Source organism: Chionomys nivalis, chromosome 8, assembly GCF_950005125.1.
Source record: "Chionomys nivalis chromosome 8, mChiNiv1.1, whole genome shotgun sequence".
NCBI classification, from domain to species: domain Eukaryota; kingdom Metazoa; phylum Chordata; class Mammalia; order Rodentia; family Cricetidae; genus Chionomys; species Chionomys nivalis.
Window position 1 is genome coordinate 13,510,102 of NC_080093.1, and position 25,071 is coordinate 13,535,172.

General features: G+C 41.7%; 1 protein-coding gene across 4 annotated transcripts; it reads left to right on the plus strand.

Moving 5' to 3' along the window:
• The first annotated feature begins 714 nt into the window (after nt 1-714).
• Pcgf6 (polycomb group ring finger 6) lies at nt 715-18,600 on the plus strand. Of its 4 annotated transcripts, none has more exons than XM_057779401.1 (10): nt 715-1,153; nt 2,076-2,175; nt 2,270-2,366; nt 3,687-3,742; nt 3,841-3,900; nt 5,736-5,868; nt 8,614-8,641; nt 11,128-11,226; nt 14,686-14,772; nt 17,475-18,600. In XM_057779401.1, the coding sequence occupies exons 1-10, from the start codon at nt 794-796 to the stop codon at nt 17,529-17,531; spliced, it is 1,077 nt and encodes a 358-aa protein (XP_057635384.1). In that variant the 5' UTR covers nt 715-793; the 3' UTR covers nt 17,532-18,600. The 4 variants fall into 4 exon arrangements, 3 of the variants coding, with proteins under 3 accessions (XP_057635384.1, XP_057635385.1, XP_057635387.1); XM_057779402.1 differs by having other exon boundaries at nt 5,760-5,868; XR_009057606.1 differs by lacking the exon at nt 17,475-18,600 and having other exon boundaries at nt 8,902-11,226; nt 14,686-14,735.
• Nucleotides 18,601-25,071: the final 6,471 nt, after the last annotated feature.

Below are 25,071 nucleotides of genomic sequence, written 5' to 3' on the forward strand. Positions count from 1 at the left end.
TGGGCACAAGAGGAAGTCACAGAGCAACTTTCCGGAGTCGGGTTTCTCCTTCTACCAGGTGACTACTGGGTATTGAATTCAGATCCTTACGCTTGGCGGCAAATTCCTTTACCGGCTGAGCCATCTTAGCTTTTTTGTTTGTTTGGTTTTTTTTTTGTTTTGTTTTTTTTTTTTTTTTTGGTTTTTTTTTTTTGGTTTTTCGAGACAGGGTTTTTCTGTGGCTATGGAGCCTGTCCTGGAACTAGCTCTTGTAGACCAGGCTGGTCTCGAACTCACAGAGATCCGCCTACCTCTGCCTCCCAAGTGCTGGGATTAAAGGCGTGCGCCACCACCGCCCGGCTGTTTGTTTTTTGAGAACAAGGTCTCACTAAGTAGACTTAGCTTGGATGGATGCAATAGCCACAGAAGGAAAAACGTAATTAGTACTCAAAATGAAGTCATCATCATTCCTAAATTAACAACACATGGCATCTAGAGTTCCATTCTCTATGAACAAGAGAATGCAAGTAAAATACTGAAACTGTAGCATTCTAGTCTTTTTGAAAAGTTCAAGACAAGCCTCAGACCAGAAAAATTGGGTGAGCTTCCTTTAAGGCGCGGCCCACAAGCCCCGCCCCCACCTGAGCAGCTCCGCCTCACCTAGGCAGTCCCTAGGTAAACCACATTTCCCAGAGGCCCCTGCAAAGCTCCTGCGCCTGCGCATTGGAACGGAGAGGGGGTTGCTGGTGCTCTCCTCGCGCGCTAGCTGTCCGCCTCGCCTCGCGCTCACCTCGCCTGGTTTCCAACCCCCGCCATGGAAGAGGCTGAGACGGACGCCACGGAAAACTGTCGCGCCTCCGAGGCCAAGCGAGCCTCTGCCATGCCGCCGCCGCCGCCTCCCATCTCTCCGCCCGCCCTTACTCCGGCGCCCGCGGCCGGTGAGGAGGGCCCGGCGTCCCTGCCCGAGGCGGGCGCTCCCGGCTGCTCCCGCTCTCGGCCCCCGGAGCTGGAGCCCGAGCGCAGCCTGGGCCGTTTGAGGGGCCGCTTCGAGGACTACGACGAGGAGTTGGAGGAGGATGAGGAGATGGAGGAGGAAGAGGAGGAGGAGGAAGACATGAGCCACTTCTCGCTGCGGCTGGAGTCTGGGCGGCCGGACTCCGAGGACGAGGAGGAGGTACCGACGACCCTTCCGGACCTGGCTGCGCCCGAGCGGCCTCTGGGACCGAGCTGGACCCGGCAGACCTGCCATTGCTGTCGTCGCTTGCAGCTCGAGCACTTGTGTAGCTCTCCATCCCCGCCCACCCAGGCGTGGCCTCTCTCCTGCTTGGTTTATTTTGCGGAGTCCCTGCAGATCACCTAGGGCACTCTCTGTCCTGCTTCTTCATTCTGTTGTCTGCGGGACCGGGAGGGGTTAACCGTCTAGGTTTCTTGAGGCTATCTTCGGGTCTACAGGTCGGACGGAGACGTAGTCATTTTCTGCAGGGTGTTGAGAGGGTGATAAATCCATCACTAACAGTGAGAGTTTGGGTTTTTGTTAACGTGGTGGTGTAATTTGCCCATTTTTGTAACTCGTGGAAAGAAAGGCATCCCGGGGGTGGGCGTAGCCCTTTGGTAGTGTTTCTCTGGCCTGCAGGAGGCTTACATTGGGCGAGGTAGTGGACACCTGTAATACCATTGCTTCCAACATTCGGGAGGTGGAGGCTACAAGTTCAGGGTCGTCCTTGGTAGTGTGGGACGTCCAAGCTGGTCTAGGGGCGTTTTGTAAAACAACAAAAGAACAGATGTCCTTCACCATCAGCGTAAAGTATGTGCCAGAGAAGCGGGATCTCTGAGAAACCGAGATTGAATATTTTGAAGGGTTGAAGGTGCAATTAAGTTACATTGCTTGTAATGAAATCTTGAGATTGTGGCTTAAATTGTTTTGAAATGAGGCCTTACAGTGTTGCTTTGGCCTGGTCTTGAACTCCTGGGCTCAAATATGCCTTCTGTCTCAGCTAGTAAGGAGGAATATAACCCAAGACTGCCTCACCCAGCTGGTTTATGGCTTTGAGACGGCAAAGGCTTGTATTCTAAACTTGTTACCATTGCATTTGCAGCGCCTGCTGAACCTTGCTGAACTGACCCCGTACATCATGTGTTCCATTTGCAAGGGGTACTTAATAGACGCAACTACCATTACAGAGTGTCTTCATACCTGTAAGCATACAGCTCACATTTCGGAATTGTAGTTTACAAATTTGAAATGTCTTTAATTAAAGTATCCTAAACTAAACATTTTCTCTTCCAATAGTTTGTAAAAGCTGCATTGTAAGACATTTTTACTACGGCAACAGATGCCCAAAGTGCAACATAGTTGTCCACCAGACCCAGCCTCTTTATAATATAAGGTAAGAAAAGATGCATTTAAAATGGATTTACCTTTAAAATAATTATTTTAAGTATTTTTTCTGAAATCTCGACATTGTGTAGTTGGGAATAAATTCTTTGAACTCTGTCAAAATTAGAAGGGAATGGAATAAGCAATGTGTGTGGAGCATGTACTGTGTGCCAGACACTGTGATGTATGTTTGAGAGTATATGGCCGTTAGTGACGGGAACAGGGAAGAAGTGACAGCAGATACAGGTTGGCTATTCTAACCTAACCCTGAAGGGAGGATACTTTCAGCCAGTCGTTTCCACTCTGCAGCATGTAGGTTGTTCTCAGAATTCCTGAAACAACGAGCCTTACCAGTAAAACTTAGGTCAGTATAGCATATTAACTGACCTTCCATTTCATGCCGTTTCCTTAGAGAATTGGGGAGAGTTCGAGACAGGGTTTCTCTGTGTAGCGCTGGCTGTCCTGGAACTTGTAGAGCAGGCTGGCTTCAAACTCAGATCCCCCTGCCTCTGCCACCTCCTAGTGTAAAAGAGCATACCACTCCGCCTGACTTCAATAACTCTTTATTTTTTTTAAGGTGTACCATATGTGTACCTGGAGCCCTCAGAGGTTAGAAGAGGGCAATGGGTCTACTGGAACTGGAATTACAGACGGTTATGAGCTGCCATGTGAGTTCTGGGAATAGATAGAACTTGGGTCCTCTGGAAGAGCAATCTGTGTTCTTAACCATCTCTCAGATGAGATGGTACTTAACAGTTAAAATGGAGTCTTGAAAAAAAGGATAGGAGGTGGGCTAGTGAGATGGCTCAGTGGTTCTTCCAGAGGATTCAGGTTGAATTCCCAGCACCCACAGACACATCCAAGACACAAATAAAATAAAATAGAAACATAAAATAAAAATCATTTAAAAAAAATACATAGTCCTGTCCTCAAGCTCAAATTCTTACTGAGTGCACAAGACCAAGGAACAGTTAGTGAACTATTCAAGAATCTATAAGATTACATATATGTCTTTGGTTTTCTGAGATGAAGTATGTCTTAGGCACTGCGAGTACTGCCTCACTCTGCCGACTCAAGATGTCTGCTCCTAGCCAGACATGGTGGCACACACCTTTTAACCCAGCACTCATGAGGCAGAGGCAGGTGGATCTCTTGAGTTTGAGGCATACAGAGCAGGTTCCAGGACATTAGGGCTACCCAGAGAAACCTTGTCTTGAAAAACCAAAAAAATAAAGATTTTTAAAAAGATTTTTGCTCCTGAGGGAAAACAATGAATTGACTTTGTACCAAAATTCATTTTTCTGAATGCTGCAATATTCTCTATCCTTAGGTTGGACCGACAGTTACAAGACATAGTGTACAAATTAGTGATCAATCTAGAGGAAAGTAAGTTTCTTTCATTTCATGGTTATGACTCCCAAAGGCTCTGATTCTGCTAGTTACATTTTACATGTAATTTAGTCTGTGTTTTATCATTTTTTTAGGAGAAAAAAAGCAAATGCATGATTTCTATAAAGAAAGAGGTCTAGAAGTACCCAAACCTGGTAAGTTTGGATGTGTACTGTAATGTGTTCATGCACTGAAGAGTAAACTGTCCTTGGGGCGCTGTCCTCATTCCCTTTCTGTTAGGTGATAAAGTAGACCTGGTAGAAGCAGCTTAGGGAGAGAGGGCTAGTGTGGTTCACAGGCTACATCACATCATTACAGGGAAATGAAGGCAGAGGGACTGGAGCTCTTAGTCACAACATGCTCACACTCAAGAAGAGAGAAATTCATACACACATGCATGCCCACTGCTCAGCTCACTTCCAACCCAGGGAATGACACTGCGCACTCTTAGGCTGGGTCTCTTCCCAGATAGAGTAACATAAAAACTCCTCACAGGCATGCTCATAAACCAGCCGGATATAGACAATCCCCCATTAAGACTTCCCAGGTGATTTTAGACTGTCAAGTTGAAAATTAATACCATCACAGGTGCTTTTTGGAAATACCTAGTTATATCATCCCAGAAATATTTTGAGGGTAATGCTGCAGTATAACCTAACCTAACAGTTTGTAAGAATTAAGGGGACTGGATGTAGTACATGCCTGTAATCTCAGCACTTAGGAAACTGAGTCAGGAGGATTGCTGTTGAGTCTAAGGCCAGCCTGAGTAACATAATGAGACACTTTGTTTTTTTCAAGACAGGGTTCCTGTATGTAGCCCTGGCTCCTCTGGAACTCACTCTGTAGACCAGGCTGACCTCAAACTCACAGAGGTCCACCTGCCTTTTCCTCTTGAGTGAGGGCATTAAAGGTGTGCACCACCACCCCCGATGAGACTTTCTTTATTTAAAAAAAAAGTGTGTGATTGCCGGGCAGTGGTGGCACAATGCCTTTAATCCCAGCACTCGAGGCAGAGGCAGGCGGATCTCTGTGAGTTCGAGGCCAGCCTGGTCTACAAAGCGAGTTCCAGGACAGCCAGGACTGTTAAGCAGAGAAACCCTGTCTCAAAAAACAAAACAAAGCAAAACAAAAGTGTGTGAGGGGGAATCACAAACAGACTCAAGAGCTAGATTTTGTGAGCTTGTTCCTAGCACTAACCCTTGGTTAGGTTAGGTGATGTGAGGAAATAATAGTAGATAATATCAGTAACAAACATCTATAAAATAAGGATGAATATCATACTTGATTAAACACATTGATTAATACAGTGCTGGGCACATAGTAACTTACTTTTATGTTAGTAACAATGTCAGGTAGATTTGGGTTTAAATCCTGATTGTTCTGTTACTTGGTGACCTTAGGCAAATTCTTCTCATGTTTTAAGTGTAGATATTATACATTTATAATAATTAAATGAGAGTGTAATGTGCTAAGCATGAGTATTGTACATGGTATTTGTAGTTACTTACATTGTTGCTGTTTTAATGAACTCTCTGTGGCTCTTATAAATCAGTCACATGTCTGCCTTCCATTGTGGAGCGGTCCCTGAGCTTACAGTTAATTTTGTTGTTTTTCTTTTCTTTTTTACATTTATGTTTATTTAGAGAATGTGTGTGTATATGTATGTATGTGTGCAAGTGTATATATGTATGCACCTGTGTTTGTACTTGCACAGGAATCCACTGGCAGAAGTCAGTACCTCACAAGGTGGATCCTAGGGGTCAGACCCAAAGACTTGGCAGCAAGTACCTCTACCAGCTGAGCCATTTTTCCTACCTTAAAATCATTGATTTTTGATAGATTAACTGATGTTATTACGGAAAAGAAGATTTGTTCAGGGCTTTATAATAATTTAGTCAACATAGTATAATACTGTGTGATTCATCCCTTAAAGATGACAATTAAATTATTATATTATTAAATTATTATTAAAATTGTAATGCTTCGTTAGCTTCTTTGTTTCTGTCTCAATTAGCTGTTCCACAACCAGTCCCTTCAAACAAAGGAAAAACCAAGAAAGTCCTAGAGTCAGTGTTTCGTATTCCACCTGAACTTGATATGTCTTTATTACTTGAGTTCATTGGGTGAGTAACCTAGAAAATGTGTTTGCTTACTTTTTGCATTTGCATTTTGAGGCAAGGTTTTATACTGTAGCCTAGACTAGTTTGAACTCATCCTCTGGTGCTTGGTTTTCAGTTTGTAATCCACCGTGCTTGGCTTGTAAATTACCTTTTGGGGGTGAAGAGGTGTTCCAGTGGTTAAGAGCATTTGCTGTTCTTGCAGAGGACAGTTCCCAATCATGTCATATTGCTCACAGCTGTCTGTAACTTCAGTTTGAGAGGATCTGTGTTGTTTTTAACAAAATATCAATCGTTTGATTTTACGAATAAAGATTGGAACCCAGATGCTGGGGTGAAAGCCTGCTAGCTCAGAGAGGCAGAGAAAGAGCCCAGCTGACATTTTTCTTCCGCTCTCAAACCAGCCTTCTCAAACTCAATGTCCCTCCTATCTCTTTCTATCCATTCTATCCATCCTCCTGACTCCCTCTTACTCTGTTTTTTTTTTCCTTAATAATCTTGTATTCACTTCCTGTCAGCTGGTTGGTTGTTTTGCCTCTTGATCTGTGGCTGACTTTAATTCTGTGTACAATATTCAAGCAGAAAGCTCTTGGATTAAACAGTTATCCACAATCTTGGTTTATAGTGTCATCAAATATCCTGCAGCAGATCTGACACCCTCTTCTGGCCTTCTCAGTCACCTACAGGCATGTGGTGTACATGCCTACACTCAGACACACATGGAATAAGTTTTCTGCTTTTAGATTAATTTTATGAATGTTTTGCTTGCATGTATGTTATATATGTGTACCATGTAAATACCTAGTGCCCAAGGAGATCAGAGAAGGGTGTTGAATTCCCTGTAACTGGAGTTACAGTTGTAAGCTGCTGTGTGGGTTCTGGGAACCAAATCAAGGTCCTCCGCAAGAGCAACAAATACTTTCAATTGCTGAGAGATCTCAATCCTAAGTAATTCTTTTTCTTTAAAGAAAGAAAATTGCCATTTAACTTTAATGTAGTAAATTTTCTTCTTGAGACAGATTCCTTATTAGCCCGTGATTTACTGGAATTAATTGTTTTGTTTTGTTTTTTATTGTTGTTTGAGACAGGATTTCTCAGTATAGCCCTCGCTATCCTGGAACTCAAGTCTGTAGACCAGGCTGGCCTCAAACTCAGAGATGTTCCTGCCTCTGCTTGACATTCTTTTTGTGCCTAGCTGACCTTAAATTCTAGATCCTCATGACTAAGGGTTTCCCAGGTACTGTGACTATAAGCATGTGCTGCCAGGCCTCATTTAAACAAAGAAACCCAAATTAAATCCCAGCAATTGTGTAATAATGGATTATGGAATATTTAAGATTCAGAAGAGTACACAATAATCAGTGGTGTACTTATCTCAGAGTAGCACACATGATCTTAGCATAAAGGAGGATCACTGCATTCAGGGCTAGCCTGAGCCGTATACAAGACCCTGCATGCTTTGGCTCGTTCCCCTGTTCTCCCAAAAGGAAAACCTGGCCAAACACCATTGATAATAAAACAAACCAAGCAAGAAACAAAACTATTATTTTTGTTTATAGTCAAGAAGCCTTGTTCCCTTCTCTCAGGTTTAATAACCACTCTCTGAAGAGCAGTTATCATTCATTTCTTTGCAGTTTTTGATCAATTGCAAGGCAGGTCTGAGATGGGCACATGAGAGCTTTTTTTTTTTTTTTAAATTAGTTTAAAATGCTATATTAAACTGCACTTGTTTTACCACTAGGTGGCAGAAATGACAATCTTATATCTCTCCAAAGATTTAGATAATCATGTTTTAAAAATAGAATAAGGCCTGGCCTAGTAGTATGCACGCCTTTAATCCTAGCTCTTGGGAGGCAGAGGCAGGCAGATCTCTATGAGTTTGAGTGCAGCCTGGTCTACATCTCAAGCCCAGAACAGCCAGACTACCCAGAAGCTTGTTCTCAACCTACCGCTCCCCCAATCCCACCCCACCCCAAAATGCTGGGTGTGGTACCACACAGCTGTAAAACCCCAGTGTTCAGGAGGTGGAAGCAGGAGAGTCAGAGATTCAAGACTAGCTTTAACTGCATAGTGAGCTCCAGACCAACCCCAGCTACATGAGCTCTTGTCTCAAGCATAATATAAAAATTGAGGCCGGTGAGATGGCTCAGCAGGGAAAGTCACTGTCAAGCCTGTCCACCTGAGATAGATCCCAGGAACTCGTATGATGGAAGGAGAGAATTGATGCCTGCAAGTTCTCTTCTGACCTCCATATGGACAGCACTGTGGTGTGAGCGTCAATATAAACAAATGTAAAAAAAGTTTTTTAGCCCATCATGGTGGCACACGCCTCCAATCCCAGCACTCAGGAGGCAGAGGCGGGTGGATCTTTGAGTTTGATTCCAGTCTGGTCTATAGAGTGAGTTCCAGAACAGCCAGGGCCTGGACAGAGAAACCCTGTCTTGAAAAAGGAAATCCCCCCCAAACCAAAAAGTTTTATTAAGTTAAATGATTTGCTACCTATGAAATGTTTATATTGTTACGTTTCATTTGTTTTATGATTAAACATGTAAATTAAAATATTTAATCCTTTAATCCCAGCACGCAGGAGGCAGAGGCAGGTGAATCTCTGTGAGTTCAAGGCCAGCCTGGTCTACAAGAGCTAGTTTCAGGACAGGCACCAAAGCTACAGAGAAACCTTGCCTCAAAAAATAAATAAATAAATAAAGTAAGTAAGTATTAATATTGAGTAACCGTTCCTTTATTTTTCAGTGCTAATGAAGATACAGGACACTTTAAGGTAATTCATTTTTTTGTTTACTTAGAGGATGCTATAGATAAAAATTCTGAATCAGATTAGCAAGCAAGTAGAGATGATCTTTAATTAAAATGTTTGATAAACAAGCTACTGAAATTCAACAGTAGTGCTATATTAGTGTCTCAGGGTAAGGAACATTAAGCAGAGCTTTGTTACTGATTCAGAAAGTAATATAAGGAAAATAAGTAAATAATTTACAAAACAAAATGCCATGTTGATTGGTTATTCATTTTTTTTTTTAGGTTTTTGAAATAGATCTTATATAGCCCCATGCTGGCCTTGAATTTGTTATGCAGCCAAAGATGACTTTGAACTTGATCATCCTGCCTATACTTTCCAAGTGCTAGGATTACAAGCATGTACTACCAGTCCCAACTTTAATGTAATTTTAAAAAATTCTAAGAGTCAGGTTTGGTAATTATAAGCTTGTTTTCCTACCTCTCTGGAGGCTGCAGCAAGAGGATCCAAAATTTGAAGCCAGCCTAGGCTACTCTGTAAGACCAGTCTAAAAATCCAAAGTGTCTTGTATAGTTGGTGCTTAGAGTTTAACATGAATTTAAATTTTTATATTTAACATTTTTGACTAAGTTAACCTGCCTTAACTTGTCACTTCAAGCATTCACTGAGATTTGAGGTAAGAATAAAACTACTTTGTATCATACTTTGTCAGTTGTTGAGATGTATACCAAGCTAGAGACACCTAGAAAAGTAGATCTCTTATGTATTTGTGATAAAGACTGTTCATTTTATTAAGAAATGGCAGAGTTGTTTTGTTTGTGACACCTATGTACTAGAGTTCTAAGGGAAAACCCATGGCTGTGTGAGTCCCAACAGGCAAGGCTCAGTTACCCATCCTGTTGTGACAGTTGAGGCGAGTTTGGACTAGGGATAGAGTTCCAGTTGGTGTGGCTCTTACTTGCCACACTCCATAACCAGAGTGGTTCCTATGCCTGTAATCCCAGCACTTGTGAGGTACATGTCAAATTCAGGGCAACTCTGGATAATATTGTCTGGGGAAAAAAAGTATTGATGAAAAGCATTAAAAGGTTTAATCAGTTGCCACATTAGGAAAAGAACAGATAAAGAGGTTCCGTGACTCATTTGTCTTCAAGTCACTGGCTTAGCTTTTTGTGGTGGTTGTTCTTTTGTGTTTTTGAGACAAGTTCTCATTCTGTAGCCCAGGCTAACCTGGAACTCACGTAGCCCAGTCTGGCCTTGAATTCATGGCACTCTGCTTGCCTTAATGCCAGGAATTTATGTGTGAATCACCATGCCTGGCAACTTTAGGTTTAAACAGAACTGGGGCAAGAGGCAAGTATTTAACAAGTTTTATTCAGACTGTGGTCTGATGGGTCATTACCTTAGTTCCGACTTGTGAAGCTGGTTCAAGAGTTTTTATTGTTTGAGGGGACAGTTTGGTTCTCTTGAGATGATTGTTCTGGCTAAAGATGTTCTCATAATGGGGAGATCTGTCTGTGAGGTGCTGCTGTACCTAGAATCTAAGGTGACTCATTTTAGTGGAGATCTTCAGATGCCTTTGGGGAATCTGGAACAGGATATTATAAAAAATGGCAGCATGGGGCAGGAGAGATGGCTCAGCAATTAAAGAGCCTACACTGCTCTTGCAGAGGAGCTAATTTTGGTTCCCAACACACTCATTGAGTGGCTCACAACTACCTGTAATGCTAGCTACCTGTGTCTAGATTTCTTCTTATTTTAAATTTTTGAAAGAAATTCCACTCTTCCTTCCTTCCTTCCTTCCTTCCTTCCTTCCTTCCTTCCTTTCTTTCCTTTTTTTTTTTTTGAAATAGGCCTATAGCTTAGGTTGTCCTTAGCTCATGGCAGTTTTCCTGCCTCAGCTTTTAGAGTACTGGGATTATAGATGTGAGCCACCATACTTGACTTCAAAAAAACAAAAACAAAAACCCTTGTTTTCTCAAGTATATGTATATGTTGTCCAGGCAGTCTTAGCTCTTAGACGCAATTAAACCCAAACTGCAGGCATGTACTGCCTTGCTCTTGTGTCGTCTTATCCCAAGTAGGTGAAACTACAAGCAGGCGCTGCAATGCCCGGATTTTCTTGTTTTGTCGTGTGTGTGTGTGTGTGTGTGTGTGTACTTATTTGTAACAGGATGCCAACCATAGCTCAGGCTGATCTTGAACTTAAATCCTCTTGCTTCCGCTTCTTAAGTTTTAGGTTTTCAGACATGTAGCATTGAACTGGACTTCCTTGTTTTTCATGAACTTTTAAAGTAAATCAACAAGCCTTTCTATTAAAAATGTTGTTGGCATATTTAAAAGATTTGCAGAATTTCTATTTTTTTTTTTTTGATTATAAATTGACAAGTTTATAGCAGTTTTTTTTAAGAGCCTACTGAATTATCTTGGCTTAAAAATTTGCGTTAAAGTTTGTAATTTTATGTATGTGTATACTTAAATAATCTAAAAAGTCTTGTCTGTTTTTGTAGCCATTAGAAAAGAAGTTTGTGCGTGTTTCAGGAGAAGCAACTATTGGGCATGTAGAGAAATTTCTTAGAAGAAAAATGGGTCTTGATCCAGCTTGTCAGGTACAGTACATGTATGTAAAAGGAAAGGTGAGGTTGAAAGACTACCTTTGACATACTGAAGAATTGTCTCTAGAATCATGCAGTGGCTTTTATATGAAACAGATACTATGACTATTAATAGAATGTTGATATAACTGATATTAGTTATAATTCTCCAGGAAACAAAACTGACAGAATGAATATCAGTATAATAAATATATGTATTAAATATATGTGTGTGTGTATATATAGGTTTACTAGAATGTTTTACAGGCTGTGATCCAACTAGTCCAACAATGAATGTCTCTTGATGCAAAAGTCAAGAATCTGATAGTTGAGTCCATGGGGATAAGACAGCTGGTCTTTATTCTGCATACTAGTAACAGCAAAATAATGCCTGAGCAGCAGGATAGATGAACTCGCTAGTGAGATAAGCTGCCACCAGAAAGTCAATCTTCTGACCTCAAATGATCCATTTAAGAAAATTCTGCACAGCCTGTCAGTGGTGGCACACACTTTTAATCCCAGGTCAGGGAAAGTCTTTGGGATTTAGTTCTCTACCTCCACTGTGGGTTCTGGGGATCAAATTAGATTGTTGGGCTTGCTCACTCAGCAAGTACTTTTATCTACTGAGTCATTTTCCAAACCCATTTATTTATTTGTTTGTTTGTTTGTTTGTTTGTGGTTTTTGGAGACAGGGTTTCTGTATTTTCCCCAGCCCATTTATTTGTTTGTTTATTTACTTATTTGACAGGGTTATAGCCCTGCTATCTTGGTACTCACTTTATAGATTAAGTTAAGTAATATCTGCCTGCCTCTGTCGCCTTCCAAGTGCTGGGATTAAAAACATGTACCACCATACCCAGATTCTAGGCCCACTGTTTTAGATTTACTTCATTTTTTTCTTTAACATAATATGTATGTGTACTGTGTGCATGCTTAGTGCCCCCAGAGGCCAAAAATATCACATTGGATCCCTCAGAACTGGAGTTACAGGCTTTCGTAAACTTCCTGTGGATGCTGGGACTTGAAACTGAGCCTTCTATGATAGTAGCAATTACTCTTAATCACTGAGCCATCTCTCTAGACTCCCAATATATTGTTCTTATTGATAAAGATCATCTATATATTTGTGCAACATTTACAGGAATATTTTGAAATTTGTACGCTATGAAATGACTAAATTGAACTAACAGAATCTTCTTTATTTTTCTCTGGAGACAGGGTTTTTCTGTGTAGCTCTGGCTGTCCTAGAACTCACTTTGTAGACCAGGCTGACCTCAAAGTCAGAGAGATCCACTGTTTTTTTGCCTCCCAAGTGCTGGGATTAAAGGTGTACACCACCATGCTCAGCAAAAAAAAAAAAAAAAAAAAAAAAGACCCTATTTTTGTGTGTATGGGTGTTCTTGCCTGCATGTTTATCTATGAACCACATTTGTGTAGTGCCTGTGGAGGCCAGAAGAAGGTGTTGGATCCCTTGGACTCTTAGTTGGTTTCTATTGCTGTGAAGAGACACCATAGCCAGGGCAACTCATATAAGGAAAACATTTAATTGGGGTGGCTCACTTACAGTTTCATAGGTTCATCCACTATCATTATGGTGGGGAGCATGATTGCGTGTAGTCAGACATGGTGCTGTCAAAGTAGCTGAGAGTCATTCATCTTGCAGGCAACAGGACTTGGTCTGAAAGTCAGACTGAGGGAATCTTGAGCAAAAGAGACCTCAGTCCACCCCCACAGTGACAAGTGACACACTTCCTCCAACAAGGCTACACCTATTTCATCAAGGCCACAACACCTAATAATGCCACTCCCTTGTGGGGGTCATTTTCTTTCTTTTTTTTTTTTTTTTTTTTTGGTTTTTCGAGATGGGGTTTCTCTGTGGCTTTGGAGCCTGTCCTGGAACTAGCTCTGTAGACCAGGCTGGTCTCGAACTCACAGAGATCCGCCTGCCTCTGCCTCCCGAGTGCTGGGATTAAAGGCGTGTGCCACCGTCGCCTGGCTGGTCATTTTCTTTCAAACTACCACAGAGTCTAAGTTATAGACTATTGTGAGCCACAGTGTGGGTGCTGGGTATTGAACCTTGGTCCTCTGGAAGAGCAGCAAGTCCCCTCGATCACTGAGCCAGCCTAATAATGCTTTTTAAAAGATGAGACACTGAAATTGTTTATTCTCTTGACTGATCTGTAAAATATGGGCTTGGGACAGAGAAGTGGCTAAAGACACTTGCCTTGCAAGTCAAGTCACCTGAATTCAGTCCCTTGAGCCACATAGTGGTGGAAGGAGAAAACTGACTCTACACAGCAGTCAAAGCTTTGACCTCCACACACAGGCTTACACAAATCTGCACACATACAATATATATATTTTTTTTTGGTTTTTTGAGACAGGGTTTCTCTGTGGTTTTGGAGCCTGTCCTGGAACTAGCTCTTGTAGACCAGGCTGGTCTCGAACTCACAGTGATCCACCTGCCTCTGCCTCCCAAGTGCTGGGATTAAAGGCATGCGCCACCACCGCCCGGCTCATACAATATTTTTTTAAAAAAAGACAGGTTTCACTTTTTTTCTCATAATATTCAAGAGTTTTAGAAATTATTTAAATTTTTTTTTAATTTTGCCAGCTCTTGGTTCTGTAGGTAAATATTCCTTTCCTACTGTTAATTCATACCTCGTAGTCGTCATAACTTAGCATTTTCTCAAAATATTGAAATAATGGTAAAGATTATCAAAGATATAGACCCATGAATTGTGACTTTCAGTGTTTAAGCTTTCCAAATCCTAGAGATGATAAATAAGTTGTTTCATTGTGCTACATTGGAGATTGAACCCAGGGCTTCATACTTGCTAAGTAATGCTACTGAGCTCATCTCACAACCTCCTTTTTTGTTTTATGTTTGTTTTTAATTTTTTTCTTTTATATGTATGGGTCTTTTGCCTGCATTTATTTATCTGTGCACCACCTATGCGCAGTACTCAAGGAGGTTAGAAGAGGGCATTTATCCTCTGTAACTGGAGTTACAGATGACTGTGAGCTGCCATGTGGGTGCTGGGCTTAAACCTGGGTGCCCTTAACTGCTGAGCCATCTTTCTAGCCCTTTAATTTTTTGCTTGTTTTGTTTTGAGACAGGATCTCATTGTGTAACATGGCTGGTCTGGCCTGTTACTAAGAGATCCAGCTCCACAGTACATGTTTGTAGTCCAGGCCCAGGCACAGAGATAGATTCCCTGAGCTCATTGGCCTTCCAGCCTAACCAATTAGTAAGCTCCAGGTCCAGGGAAAATAAGTTAAGACAGTGATAGAGGACACTTGCTGAACACTTTTTGGACTCCATGAACAAGGGTGCACATAAAGAAAACACTCTAATTTTTAAAAAGTCTATTATAAAGTAGTTAAATACAATCGTGAAGTAGTCATGCTAATTCCCCTCTTCACATGTTTTGAAGCAGGAAAGTGGTCTGATAGCCCGTTGTTTTCCCATAGGTAGATATCATCTGCGGTGATCACTTATTGGAACGGTACCAAACTCTACGGGAAATCCGGCGTGCAATAGGTGATGCAGCAATGCAGGTTGGTTTTGGACTTTATCAGACTTATGCTAAACAGATTTACAATGTAATGAATTATAAAAATTCTGTGGTGGTAGAGCTGAAGAAATGGCTCAGGGATTAAGAGTACTGCCTCCTCTTGCAGAGGACCTAGGTTTGCTGTTGAGTTTGAGGACCATGGGCTACATAGTCTATACGTCAAGCAAAACCAAAGATTCATAAACAAAAATCTTTGAATTTTAATTGAGTGTGGCAGGAAACTATTGGAAACTTTTTTTTTTTTAAGGTTTTTATTATGTATACAGTGTTCTGTCTGCATATATGCCTACTCGCCAGAGAGGGCACCAGATCTCATTACAGATGGTTGTGAGTCACCATGTGGTTGCAGGGAATTGAACTCAGGACCTCAGGAAGAGCAGTCAGTGCTCTTAACCTCTGAGCCATCTCTCCAGCCCTATTGGAAACTTCTTGTAGTGATACTTCATTTGTATTTTAATAAATAAAGCTTGCCTGAAGATCAGAGAGTAAAACAGCCCCACTGATCAGCCTTACAGACCAGGCAGTGGTGACACACACCTTTAATCCCAGTAGCCACACTAGTTTGCCATAGAAACCGGGCGGTAGTGGTACACACCTTTATTCTCAGCCCTAGAGAGGAATATAAGATGGGAGGAGACAACTCTCACACACATTTTGAGGATTCAGGAGGCAGGATCACCATTTCAGACTGAGGTAGAGGTAAGAACCTGTGGCTGACTGTTTAGCTTTTCTGACCTTCAGGTTAAACCCCAGTATCAGTCTCTGGGTTTTTATTAATCGTGCTACAACTTCTGAACAAAACAAAAGTGGCAGTTTGATTTATTACTCAAGAGTGCTAGTGGAGACAGTTGAAATTGCTTTATAATAGCCACATTTGCTGGGTGGTGGTACTCATACTGTCAGTTGGTAGGTGGAAGCAGGAAGACCAGGAGTTAAGGCCACCCTTGGCTACATAGCTAGTTTGAGACCTGCTGAGCTATTTGAGACACTCAAGGCTTTAATACAGTCTCAACATTACCTGATAATTCCCTTAACATGCATTAATACATTTATGAGAGTGGAAACCACTTATCTAATTACCTTCCACTAAGCACCACATCGTCAACACTCTACACTGGTAATCAAGCTTTAGATTTGAACCTATGAAGGACAAACCATAAACTGGCATAGAGTTAAAAGTTAACGGTGATAGAGATATGAATAGAAAATATAAATTTAAATGTTGTTTACATATACATATTTATAGAAAATATAAATATAGCATCTAGATTACATTTAAATTACAAGCAGTTATTTTGAAAGATATGTTCATATATATGCACTGAAGTAATTTGAAATCTTAAAACAGCTTGTAAGCTACACTGAGTTTTATATCTGCATATCAATATATTGTTCTGAAAAATGATACTTTTTAACTTCTGAACTATGACAAAAATGCAAAAGTATGATTTGTATGTATATAAATCTGGTAATGGGATCTTTGTATTTGTGTTATATGGACATTCACTTTGATCATGCTAATTTGAGTAGGTATAATGATGGTTCATGGATCAAATATGGTATATCATGTTTTATTTGACCTATATTCTCCCCCACACACTTACTTTTTTATTGATTGATTGATTGATTGATTGAGAGGCTGAGTTTCTCTATGTAATAGCTCTGGCTGTCCCAGCTGCTGGTCTCTTCTATATTTAAAATTTTTAAATTCATGCAGATAAGCATCTGCTTTTTGGTTTATCGTTGATGTTTGCCATTCCTTACTATCTCACATTCATTTACATTACATTACTTTCCTGGCTTTTGTGAGCATTTGAATTTGTATATCCTTTTCTAGAATCTTCTTGTCTTTGCTGGAGTTGCCAGGAACAGAAGCCAGGTTGCAGTGGGTTGAGTCTTTCTCAGATAGATCAAGTATTCAGTCTGTGAATAGTCTGTGGACAAAAAAAGTTCTTGGTTGTTTTTGGTCATAAATGCCTGTCCCTGATGAGCTGTGGTTATATGAGAGGTACACATTGGCTTCTGAGCGTCATCATATTGAGCTGTTTGAGGTGGGTCACCTGAACTGCTCAGGAGGCTTGGGCAAAAATTGTTTTCAGCCCAGAAATTTTTGGCCAGGCTGGGCCCATCTTTCAAAAGGACCTAGAGTCTGGAGAGATGACTCAGCAGTTAGGAGCCTGTACTGCTCCTGTAGAGTTTGGTTGTCAGGCAGCTCACAATTCTAAGTCTTAAGAAAAAAAGGAATGGGAGGCATGGTGGTGCGAGCCTGGAATCCTAGCAGTTATTCAGAGAGTAAGGCCAGCCAGAGCCGTATACAAGACTCTGACTCAGAAAAAGAGAAAGAGGGGCTGGAGAGATGACTCAGAGCTTAAGAGCACTGACTGCTCTTCCAAGGTCCTGAGTTCAATTCCCAGCAACCACACGGTGGCTCACAACCGTCTGTAATGAGATTTGGCGCCTTCATAAATCTTTTACCAAAAAGAAAGAAAGAAAAAAGATACATTGACAGGGAGTTTTTGGTCATGCCAATAAAAAAGCAGCTATATTTATCTTGTACTCTCTTTTTTAATGTTAAAGAATTTCTCATTACTGTTAGATTATAAAAAATAGGCCATGTTGGTTTGTTCATATATCATACATAACTAGTTCTGAAAGAACTGAGTAGTCTTTTTTTTCCCTTTCCAGGATGGTCTGCTTGTTCTTCATTATGGTCTTGTGGTTTCTCCTTTGAAAATAACATGAAGACTTGAGGGTATATGAGGAAGAAAATGCAGTAAGGATGCTTCTGCAGGTCTGCATCACACCAAAGATTCTCAGAAATATGTAGCCACCACTACTTTGTGCTGTTAAGAGCTAGCTTCTGATTTTCTACACCAGAACCCTAGCATTGTGTGTACAACTTGAAACAATAGAATGTATTTACTACACTAGAGACTATATACAAAGCACTCAAAACTCAGGGGAAAAACTGAAAACACTGAATTTTAAAATTCCTTGTGATTCCAAATATGAGGAAGTTGCTGGTTGCTTCCCATCTTTGAGGTAGGTTGGTCATCTGGCAGCTAGGATTCTGCCCTCCAGGCTGCATGGGTCGGGCAGGTGTCCTTGCAGAACAGCTTTGCTTTGAATTCAAAGCCAATCCGTTAAACCGCAGGGTGCACTCAGCACCAAAACTACTGTCCATTACACAATCCTGTCCTATTCTAAACGTTAAAAACCAACAGTGATCCTACTAAAGCAGTGTTATCCAGCTCTGAGACAGTGGAGAGACTGTCTCCTGTTGGGTACAGCTCTTAAGATCCCTAAATATGAGGTGCTTCTCTGTGACGTTTTATCTGCATAAATCAGTGCTGCTGGGACAGGTGGCCCCTCAGTGTGGCTGTCGGTGATGGCACTTGTCATGGCACTGCTTCTGAAAGTAGCAAAAAATTTCAGGTGAATTACCAGAAGTTTACAGAATCCTTATTGTTTCCTCAGTCACTACCTTAACTGGTTCTATGTTTAATGTTTGTTTTCTCATCACTGGGATAAAGAATGAGAGTCTGAGAACCTTGCTTTCATGAAGTAAGGTCATGAAATTTATTTTAAACTTAATGTTTAAAATTAATTTTAAGCATTATTTTGCCTAAAATTAGCATCCTGACGCTTTCTAGAAGAAATATTTTATAGACTCTTATTTCACAGCAAAATTTCAAAATCTGTACAGAAACTTATAAGATTGAACTTACATTGGCAGGTGTTTTGTAAAGAATTTATGAAATTGTGTGTGAATCTCTTCTGACATTTAATAAAATATTTTATCCAATGTTGATTTCTTGACATTTTTTCTTTATTTTTTATTGTATGTATGTGTGTGCTATAATATCGTGGGAGGAAAGCAAAAGAATAATTTCTCTCCATCCACCGTGTGAGTCCTGCAGTTCAAATTCAGATAGTCAGGCCTGATGGCAACACCTTTATCTATGAGACAGCTCAGCAGCCCTTGGCCGGATTTTAAAAACAAAACACTTCGAAAGCCAGGTGTCTGAATTAAAGTGCCATGACTAGGTATTTAATCGGTGTCTTGACACTTGCTGCTGCTGTGCTGTGCCGAGCTGCTGTGACAGTAGACAGTTGTAGAATCCATGCCACTGCAACTGAGGCAGCCAGCATTTCCAAGACCATCCTCAGGTCAAAGCCAGAGGATGCAAATTAAAATCAGCAAGGGGAATAGGCACATTTCCTGGAGTTAGTTAAGGACAACCAGGCACAAGTTTCTGCTTGACTTATTCCAGTTGTTGTGTAGGGGCAGTGTTTAGTTCTCAGAAATTAGTGTGATGATGTCTTGCCAACAAGTTCACTGCATTATTCCGTTTTAGTGGGAGTTAAGGAGGCACTAGCGTATTTGTGATTTTGGTAATTAGCTCCTTAGACCGCAGAACCTGCCCACAAGCAAGTTACACTGTTAGCATAAACTTCATGCCATGCCCCCAAATCTCAGGTGTACACTGGTAATCAAAGCCTGATGAATTTACCCTTTATTGTGTAATACCAAATACTAGAAATCCTGATTTGTGGCCAGAGAGTGAGATGGCTCAGTGGATAATGTTGCCCGTGCCAAGCCTTAAGTTCAATATCTGGAACTCGTGGTAGGAGAGAACCAGTTCCTACAGATAGTTCTGACCTCCACATGTCTGCTATGGCATGCCCCCCATACATGTATTCATACACGATAAATAATGAAAATAAAATTTTGGTCAGGGTGTGGGGGCTTAGGTCAGAAGTTACTCAGATGGTCCTCAGGAGCTGTCTATTTTTTTTTTTTAAATATAGGGTCTCTCCTGTAATTTAGGATTCACTGATTTGGACAGGCTGTCTGGCCAGCAGACTCCAGAGATCCTCCCATCTCCACCTGCTGAGCAATCAGTTACAAGCACATACCGCCATGTCTAGGTCTTTATGAGGGTGCTCAGGATAGGGATAGAACTCAGATCTTCATGCTTGTATGGCAGGCACTTGCTAACTCATCTCCCTAACCCCTGAGAGCCTGATTTTGGAATCGATATAGAAGCCAGCTAGGTGTTACATGCTTATCCCAGCACTCAGGTAGTGGAGACAGGATCTCTGAGTTCAAGGCCAGCCTGGTCTACATAGCAAGTTCTAGGACAGCAGGGCTCCATGGACCCCATCTCAAAAACAAAATGGCGCAAAACCCCTCAAGTTTGTGTATGTTAAACGTCTGTGTGTATGTAGGTGCGTGTTCCTGTACATACATGGGAGCCAGAAGAGGGTTGCATCCTTCAGAGCTGAAGTTATAAGCATTTGCTAGAAGTTTGGGTTGTTAGAAGAGTGTTGGGATCCAAGTCTGATGCTCAAGCTTGCACCGTGAGCATTTTTAACCACTGAGCCATCTCCAGCCCTCCACAGTTTGCTTTGAGACAGGGTTAGACATCAGCCCAGGATACATGATACCTTGTTTCAAAGAAGAATAAAGAGTCTCGCTTTTTATCCCTTGAATGTTGTGATGTATAAATAAATGTAATTGTTAGCTTCTCTTCAAAACTAGACTGGGGAAATCGGAATTAATTTCCTACAGAGATTTAATAGTCTTTCCACAAACGAAATGCCATATTGATCTTCTGAAAGTCTGCCAAGCACTTATACATAGCAGCAGGCCTACTTCAGTCTCTTAGTACAGTCAGTTCTTTCCTAATGAATAAGGGAATCTATCCATTAATATCATGAGGTTGATATAGAATCATTTACTTTTTCCTTCTTACTTTACCTACATTTACCACTAAGCAGAAGAGGTGAATACAGCCTGGGGATTAATATCTCAGACTCTGAGGCTGGACCTCCTGCATTCTGATTCTAACCTTAGATTCTTGTGCTTGTATTTGATCTAAAGTGTTCCACGAACTTCAGGTACCAGGGGAGCTTCTTTTTGAGTGAGCTAAAGCTTGATTAGTCCTAAAGGAGGTGGTTTGTTTGAAAGAGGGTCTCTCTGGCTCTGTCTGGCCTGGAACTTGCTATGTGGCCAGGCTGGCTTTGAACAAAGAGATCTACTTACCTATGCCTCCTGGATGCTGGGATTATGTTGTTCATTTCCTGGCTGCCCACACTCCCAAAATATCTACACAGAAACTATTAATTAAATCACTGCTTGGCCAATTACTTAAGCGTATTGCTAGCAAGCTCTAGAATTAACCTATCTCCATTATTTTATATTTTACCACAAGGCTCATGGCCTACCGGCAAGATTTCAACATGTCTGTCTCTGGCTGCAGCTCCATGACTTCTCCCGACTCCACCTCCTTTCTCCCAGCATTCAGTTTAGTTTCCCCCTCCTAGCTCTGCTCTACCCTATCACAGGCCCAAAACAGCTTCTTTATTAACCAGTGGTATTCACAGCATACAGAGGGGACTCTCACATCAGGATTTAGGGCATGGACCACCACATCTGGCCAAGACTTACTTATATTCTGTATGAGTCCTTTGGTCAGGAAGTCTTTATAGGCCGTCCATTTCTTCATTAATTTGCATAGCAGATGAGTCTCCGTGAGGTAAATTTGTCTTAATATGCACTGCTGGTGGCTCAGCCTGTTACTTGGGCATCTGAAGCAGAAGAATCAAACAACCCTTGAGTTGGGGGCCAGCCTGGCAAAATAGACCTAAACCAGACCTGGTGGCATAGTCTTATAATCCTAGCATGTGGCCGATAGGGCTAAGAAGAGTTTGAGTTTGAGGCTAACCTGGAGTAAATAGCAAGTTCCAGGTCAGTTTTGGCTATAGGGTCCTGTCTCAAAAGGGGGGGAAAAGTCAGATGTAGGCTCTTTTAAAAATATATGTTTAGCCGGGTGGTGGTGGCGCACGCCTTTAATCCCAGCACTTGGGAGGCAGGCGGATCTCTGTGAGTTCGAGACCAGCCTGGTCTACAAGAGCTAGTTCCAGGACAGGCTCCAAAATCACAGAGAAACCCTGTCTTGAAAAACCAAATATATATATATATATATATATATGTTTATTTTTGGTGGCACACACCATTAATTCCAGCACTTGGGAGGCAGAGTCAGTGTGAGGATTTATGTATATGATTGTGCATGCAGGTGCCCATAGAAGCCTGAAAGGGGCATCAGATTCTCCGGGAGCTCAATGGTTGTGCACTTTTGTATGTGTGTGCTACGAGCTGAATCTGTGTCCTGTGCAAGAGCAGCAAGTGCTCACAACAGCCTCTAGATGTAGGTTCTTAAACAAACAAACAACAACAAAACACTCCTTTGGGGTTTCCTCCGTGCAGTTATCACCAACAGACTAGACCTATTCCTGATATATTCCAAATTCCTAGCCTTTATTCTGTGATCTGGGTTACAGTCTGCTGGGCACTCTAAAGCAGAACCCATTAGAGAGCTGGAATGAAATGTCACAAACATTGCACAGAGGCCACCTGCTTCATCAGGGACGACAGTGGCCATCTGGTGGCTACCGTGATGAATCAGTGAGGAGGAGAGATGAGAAAGTCCTCCACGATCAATCTTCATTTCTGCTTGGTATCCAGAGCTACGAAGAGTCACTGAGACCCTACAGAAGCATAAATATTCAAAAATCTGCAGTGTGACTTACTGTTTTAATATAATCCCACTCTCTTTGTGTGTGTTTTGTGAGAAAGGATTTATAAATCTTAGCTGATTTTCACCCCAGCCTAGGAAGCTTGGACGATTTGAGCATTAAATGCAGGAGCAATCAAATTGTCTTCTAGTAGATTGATAGGGGAGGAGAGAAGCCCTTTGATCTCTGTAGCCATAATTCTTTTTGTCTCCTAAGGGATGCAGCAGAGCCTGGTAATGTAATAAAAACATCCCTTTGTTCAGCTGGGTTCAGCAGTGTTTCCTCCATTTAATGGCATATCCATGTGCTATATTTGGAAATTGCAAAATGCATGATGGCATTAATCTAATATGCATATCTAATTGGAAACGGTTGCAAAGGCAGTATAGCGGGTTCTATAAAGAAAAAAATTTACATGTGTGCTCTGTTATTTTCATTTTCAATGACTGTATTTGCTTTCAGGTGTACAGACTTGCTTGGTTAAAAGAAAAAAGGTGTAATCTTGCAGTTAGGTGCTTTTCAGTACCTCAGAAACGTCTGAAGATAATATAATGAAAGTAAGAGTAACAGTGTTGGGAGCTCAGAAGTAAGCAACATTGTTAGGTTTTCTTCTGTTACATCCAGGGTGACTTCTGGCTTTTTCTCGAGGCTTTAATTTAAAATCAATACTCTTATTAGGTCTGCTTTCTGCTATCCTGGAGGGATTCCTTCTACCTGCGGTGGGCCTGGGGAAAAGTGGCTGTATATGGTCTGAGCTGGAGCAAAAGATGCATTAGGCTTCCATGACTTTTTTATGATAATTTTATAAATTCCCTACCAATAGGTTTTTAGAATTGAGTTTAAATTTGCATAACACAAAAAACAATCTTTTTAGGGCTGGGGAGTTGGCTTGCAGATGCTTCCTTCTATCCCCCAGAAACTAAGTAAAAAGCTGGTCAGGAGATGGCCCTGCTTCTAATCAGCACATAGGAGGCAGAGACAGGAACCTGGAGCAAACTGGATAGTATGATCAACCACGGCAATCAGCTCTGGGTTCAATGAGCGTCTGTCTCAATCTATAAGGTGAGAGCCATCGAAGAAGTCACCTGACATCAAACTCACACACACTTGCATGTGCACACACACTTGCATATCAGCCTCCTCTATACATGAAAATACAATAAATCATTTTTAAAATGTATTTGAGACAGACCTGGAACTAATTATGTGGCTCAGACTGGCCTCGAACTCAGAGATCTGCCTGCTTTGCCTCCTGAGTGCTGAAATTAAAGGCATACACCACCACGCCTGGCTTAAAACATTTACTTAAATGATTCAGAAGCTAGGCATTGTGGTACATGCCTATAATTCCAATGCTCAGGAAATTGAGGCAGAAAGATCCTGAACTGTAGTGGGGAGCTGCGGGCTGCATTCCTGCCACCCAGCTCCCGGCCGCCTGGCTAGCTTATGCCCTGAAATAACAACACACAAACTGTATTCTTTTAAACAATGCCTGGCCCATTATATCTAGCCTCTTCTAGGCTAATTCTCACGTATTAATTTAGCCCATTTCTAATAATCTGCGTAACACCATTAGGCACACTTACCGGGAAAGATTCAGCATGTCTGACCTGGTGGCTGGCTGCATCGCGTCTGGCTCTGAGAAGAGCTGCCCTGCATCTGAGCTCACTTCCTCTTCCTCCCAGCATTCTGTTCTGTTTACTCCACCCACCTATGTTCTAACCCATGAGGCCAAGCAGTTTTTTTATTAATTAACCAATGACCTTCCTCCATCACTGAACTTGATGCTGCTTGTATTACATAGGGAGACCCTGTCTTTAGAAAACCAAACCAGAGATTTGGTGTGCTTATAGTGATGTGCAGCTGCTTTCTCCCTGATTCCAAAATATTTCCCTCTGAAATGAAACCCTGTAGTAACTAACCAGTCATTCTCCATTGTTCCCTCTCTCTTTATATTTTTGGTTGTGAGCCTAGCCTTTAATGGCTGAGCCATCTCTCCAACCCTCCCTCTCTCTCTGGAAGCTATCAATCTACTCTCTGTTCCTATTGACCCTTCCTTCCTTCCTTCCTTCCTTCCTTCCTTCCTTCCTTCCTTCCTTCCTTCCTTCCTTCCTTCCTTTTTCCCTCCCTCCCTCCCTCCCTCACTTCCTTTTTCCCTCCCTCCCTCCCTCCCTCCCTCCCTCCCTCCCTTCCTTTTTCCCTCCCTCCCTCCCTCCCTTCCCTCCCTCCCTCCCTCCCTCCACCCTTCCTTTCTTCAGAGCCTTGTGCATTCTCAGCAAGTGCTTCCCACTAAGCTATATCCTACCTCTCCATTAATTTTTTAAGGATACATTTAAAAAACTGTTTTGTTTTTGCCTTTAAAGCCAGGAGCAGTGGTTCTAGCCTTCTGCTTGAGCTCACAGGTAAAATCTAGAACTTTGTCCCTGTGACTATCTGTGACTAATTTTGGAGTCAGTTTGGACTCTGGCTTCCAGATGATTGCTTAGCTCTTGTACTCACTTTGACCAGGGCAGTACAGTAGGTTTCAAGCAGTCTGGATTTATTACCCCTTGAAGACGCGTCTTCTGTGTAATCCTTCTTTCCTCTAGGACCATTGATGGAAAGTTAACACCCCTTTTGCAAAGCTGTAAGAAATCTTGCTTGTCTTTCCCCTACTATGGAAATAGTATCCACAGCTACCTAATATTTTAATAGGAAA

What these genes read in the sequence shown, in the direction of transcription:
- Pcgf6 (XM_057779401.1), top strand. Translation starts at nt 794, where the DNA reads ATGGAAGAGGCTGAGACGGACGCCACGGAAAACTGTCGCGCCTCCGAG. An exon ending in ACTCCGAGGACGAGGAGGAG is followed by an intron (nt 1,154 to 2,075) that starts GTACCGACGACC and finishes TTGCATTTGCAG; the next exon opens with CGCCTGCTGAACCTTGCTGA. An exon ending in AGTGATCAATCTAGAGGAAA is followed by an intron (nt 3,743 to 3,840) that starts GTAAGTTTCTTT and finishes TCATTTTTTTAG; the next exon opens with GAGAAAAAAAGCAAATGCAT.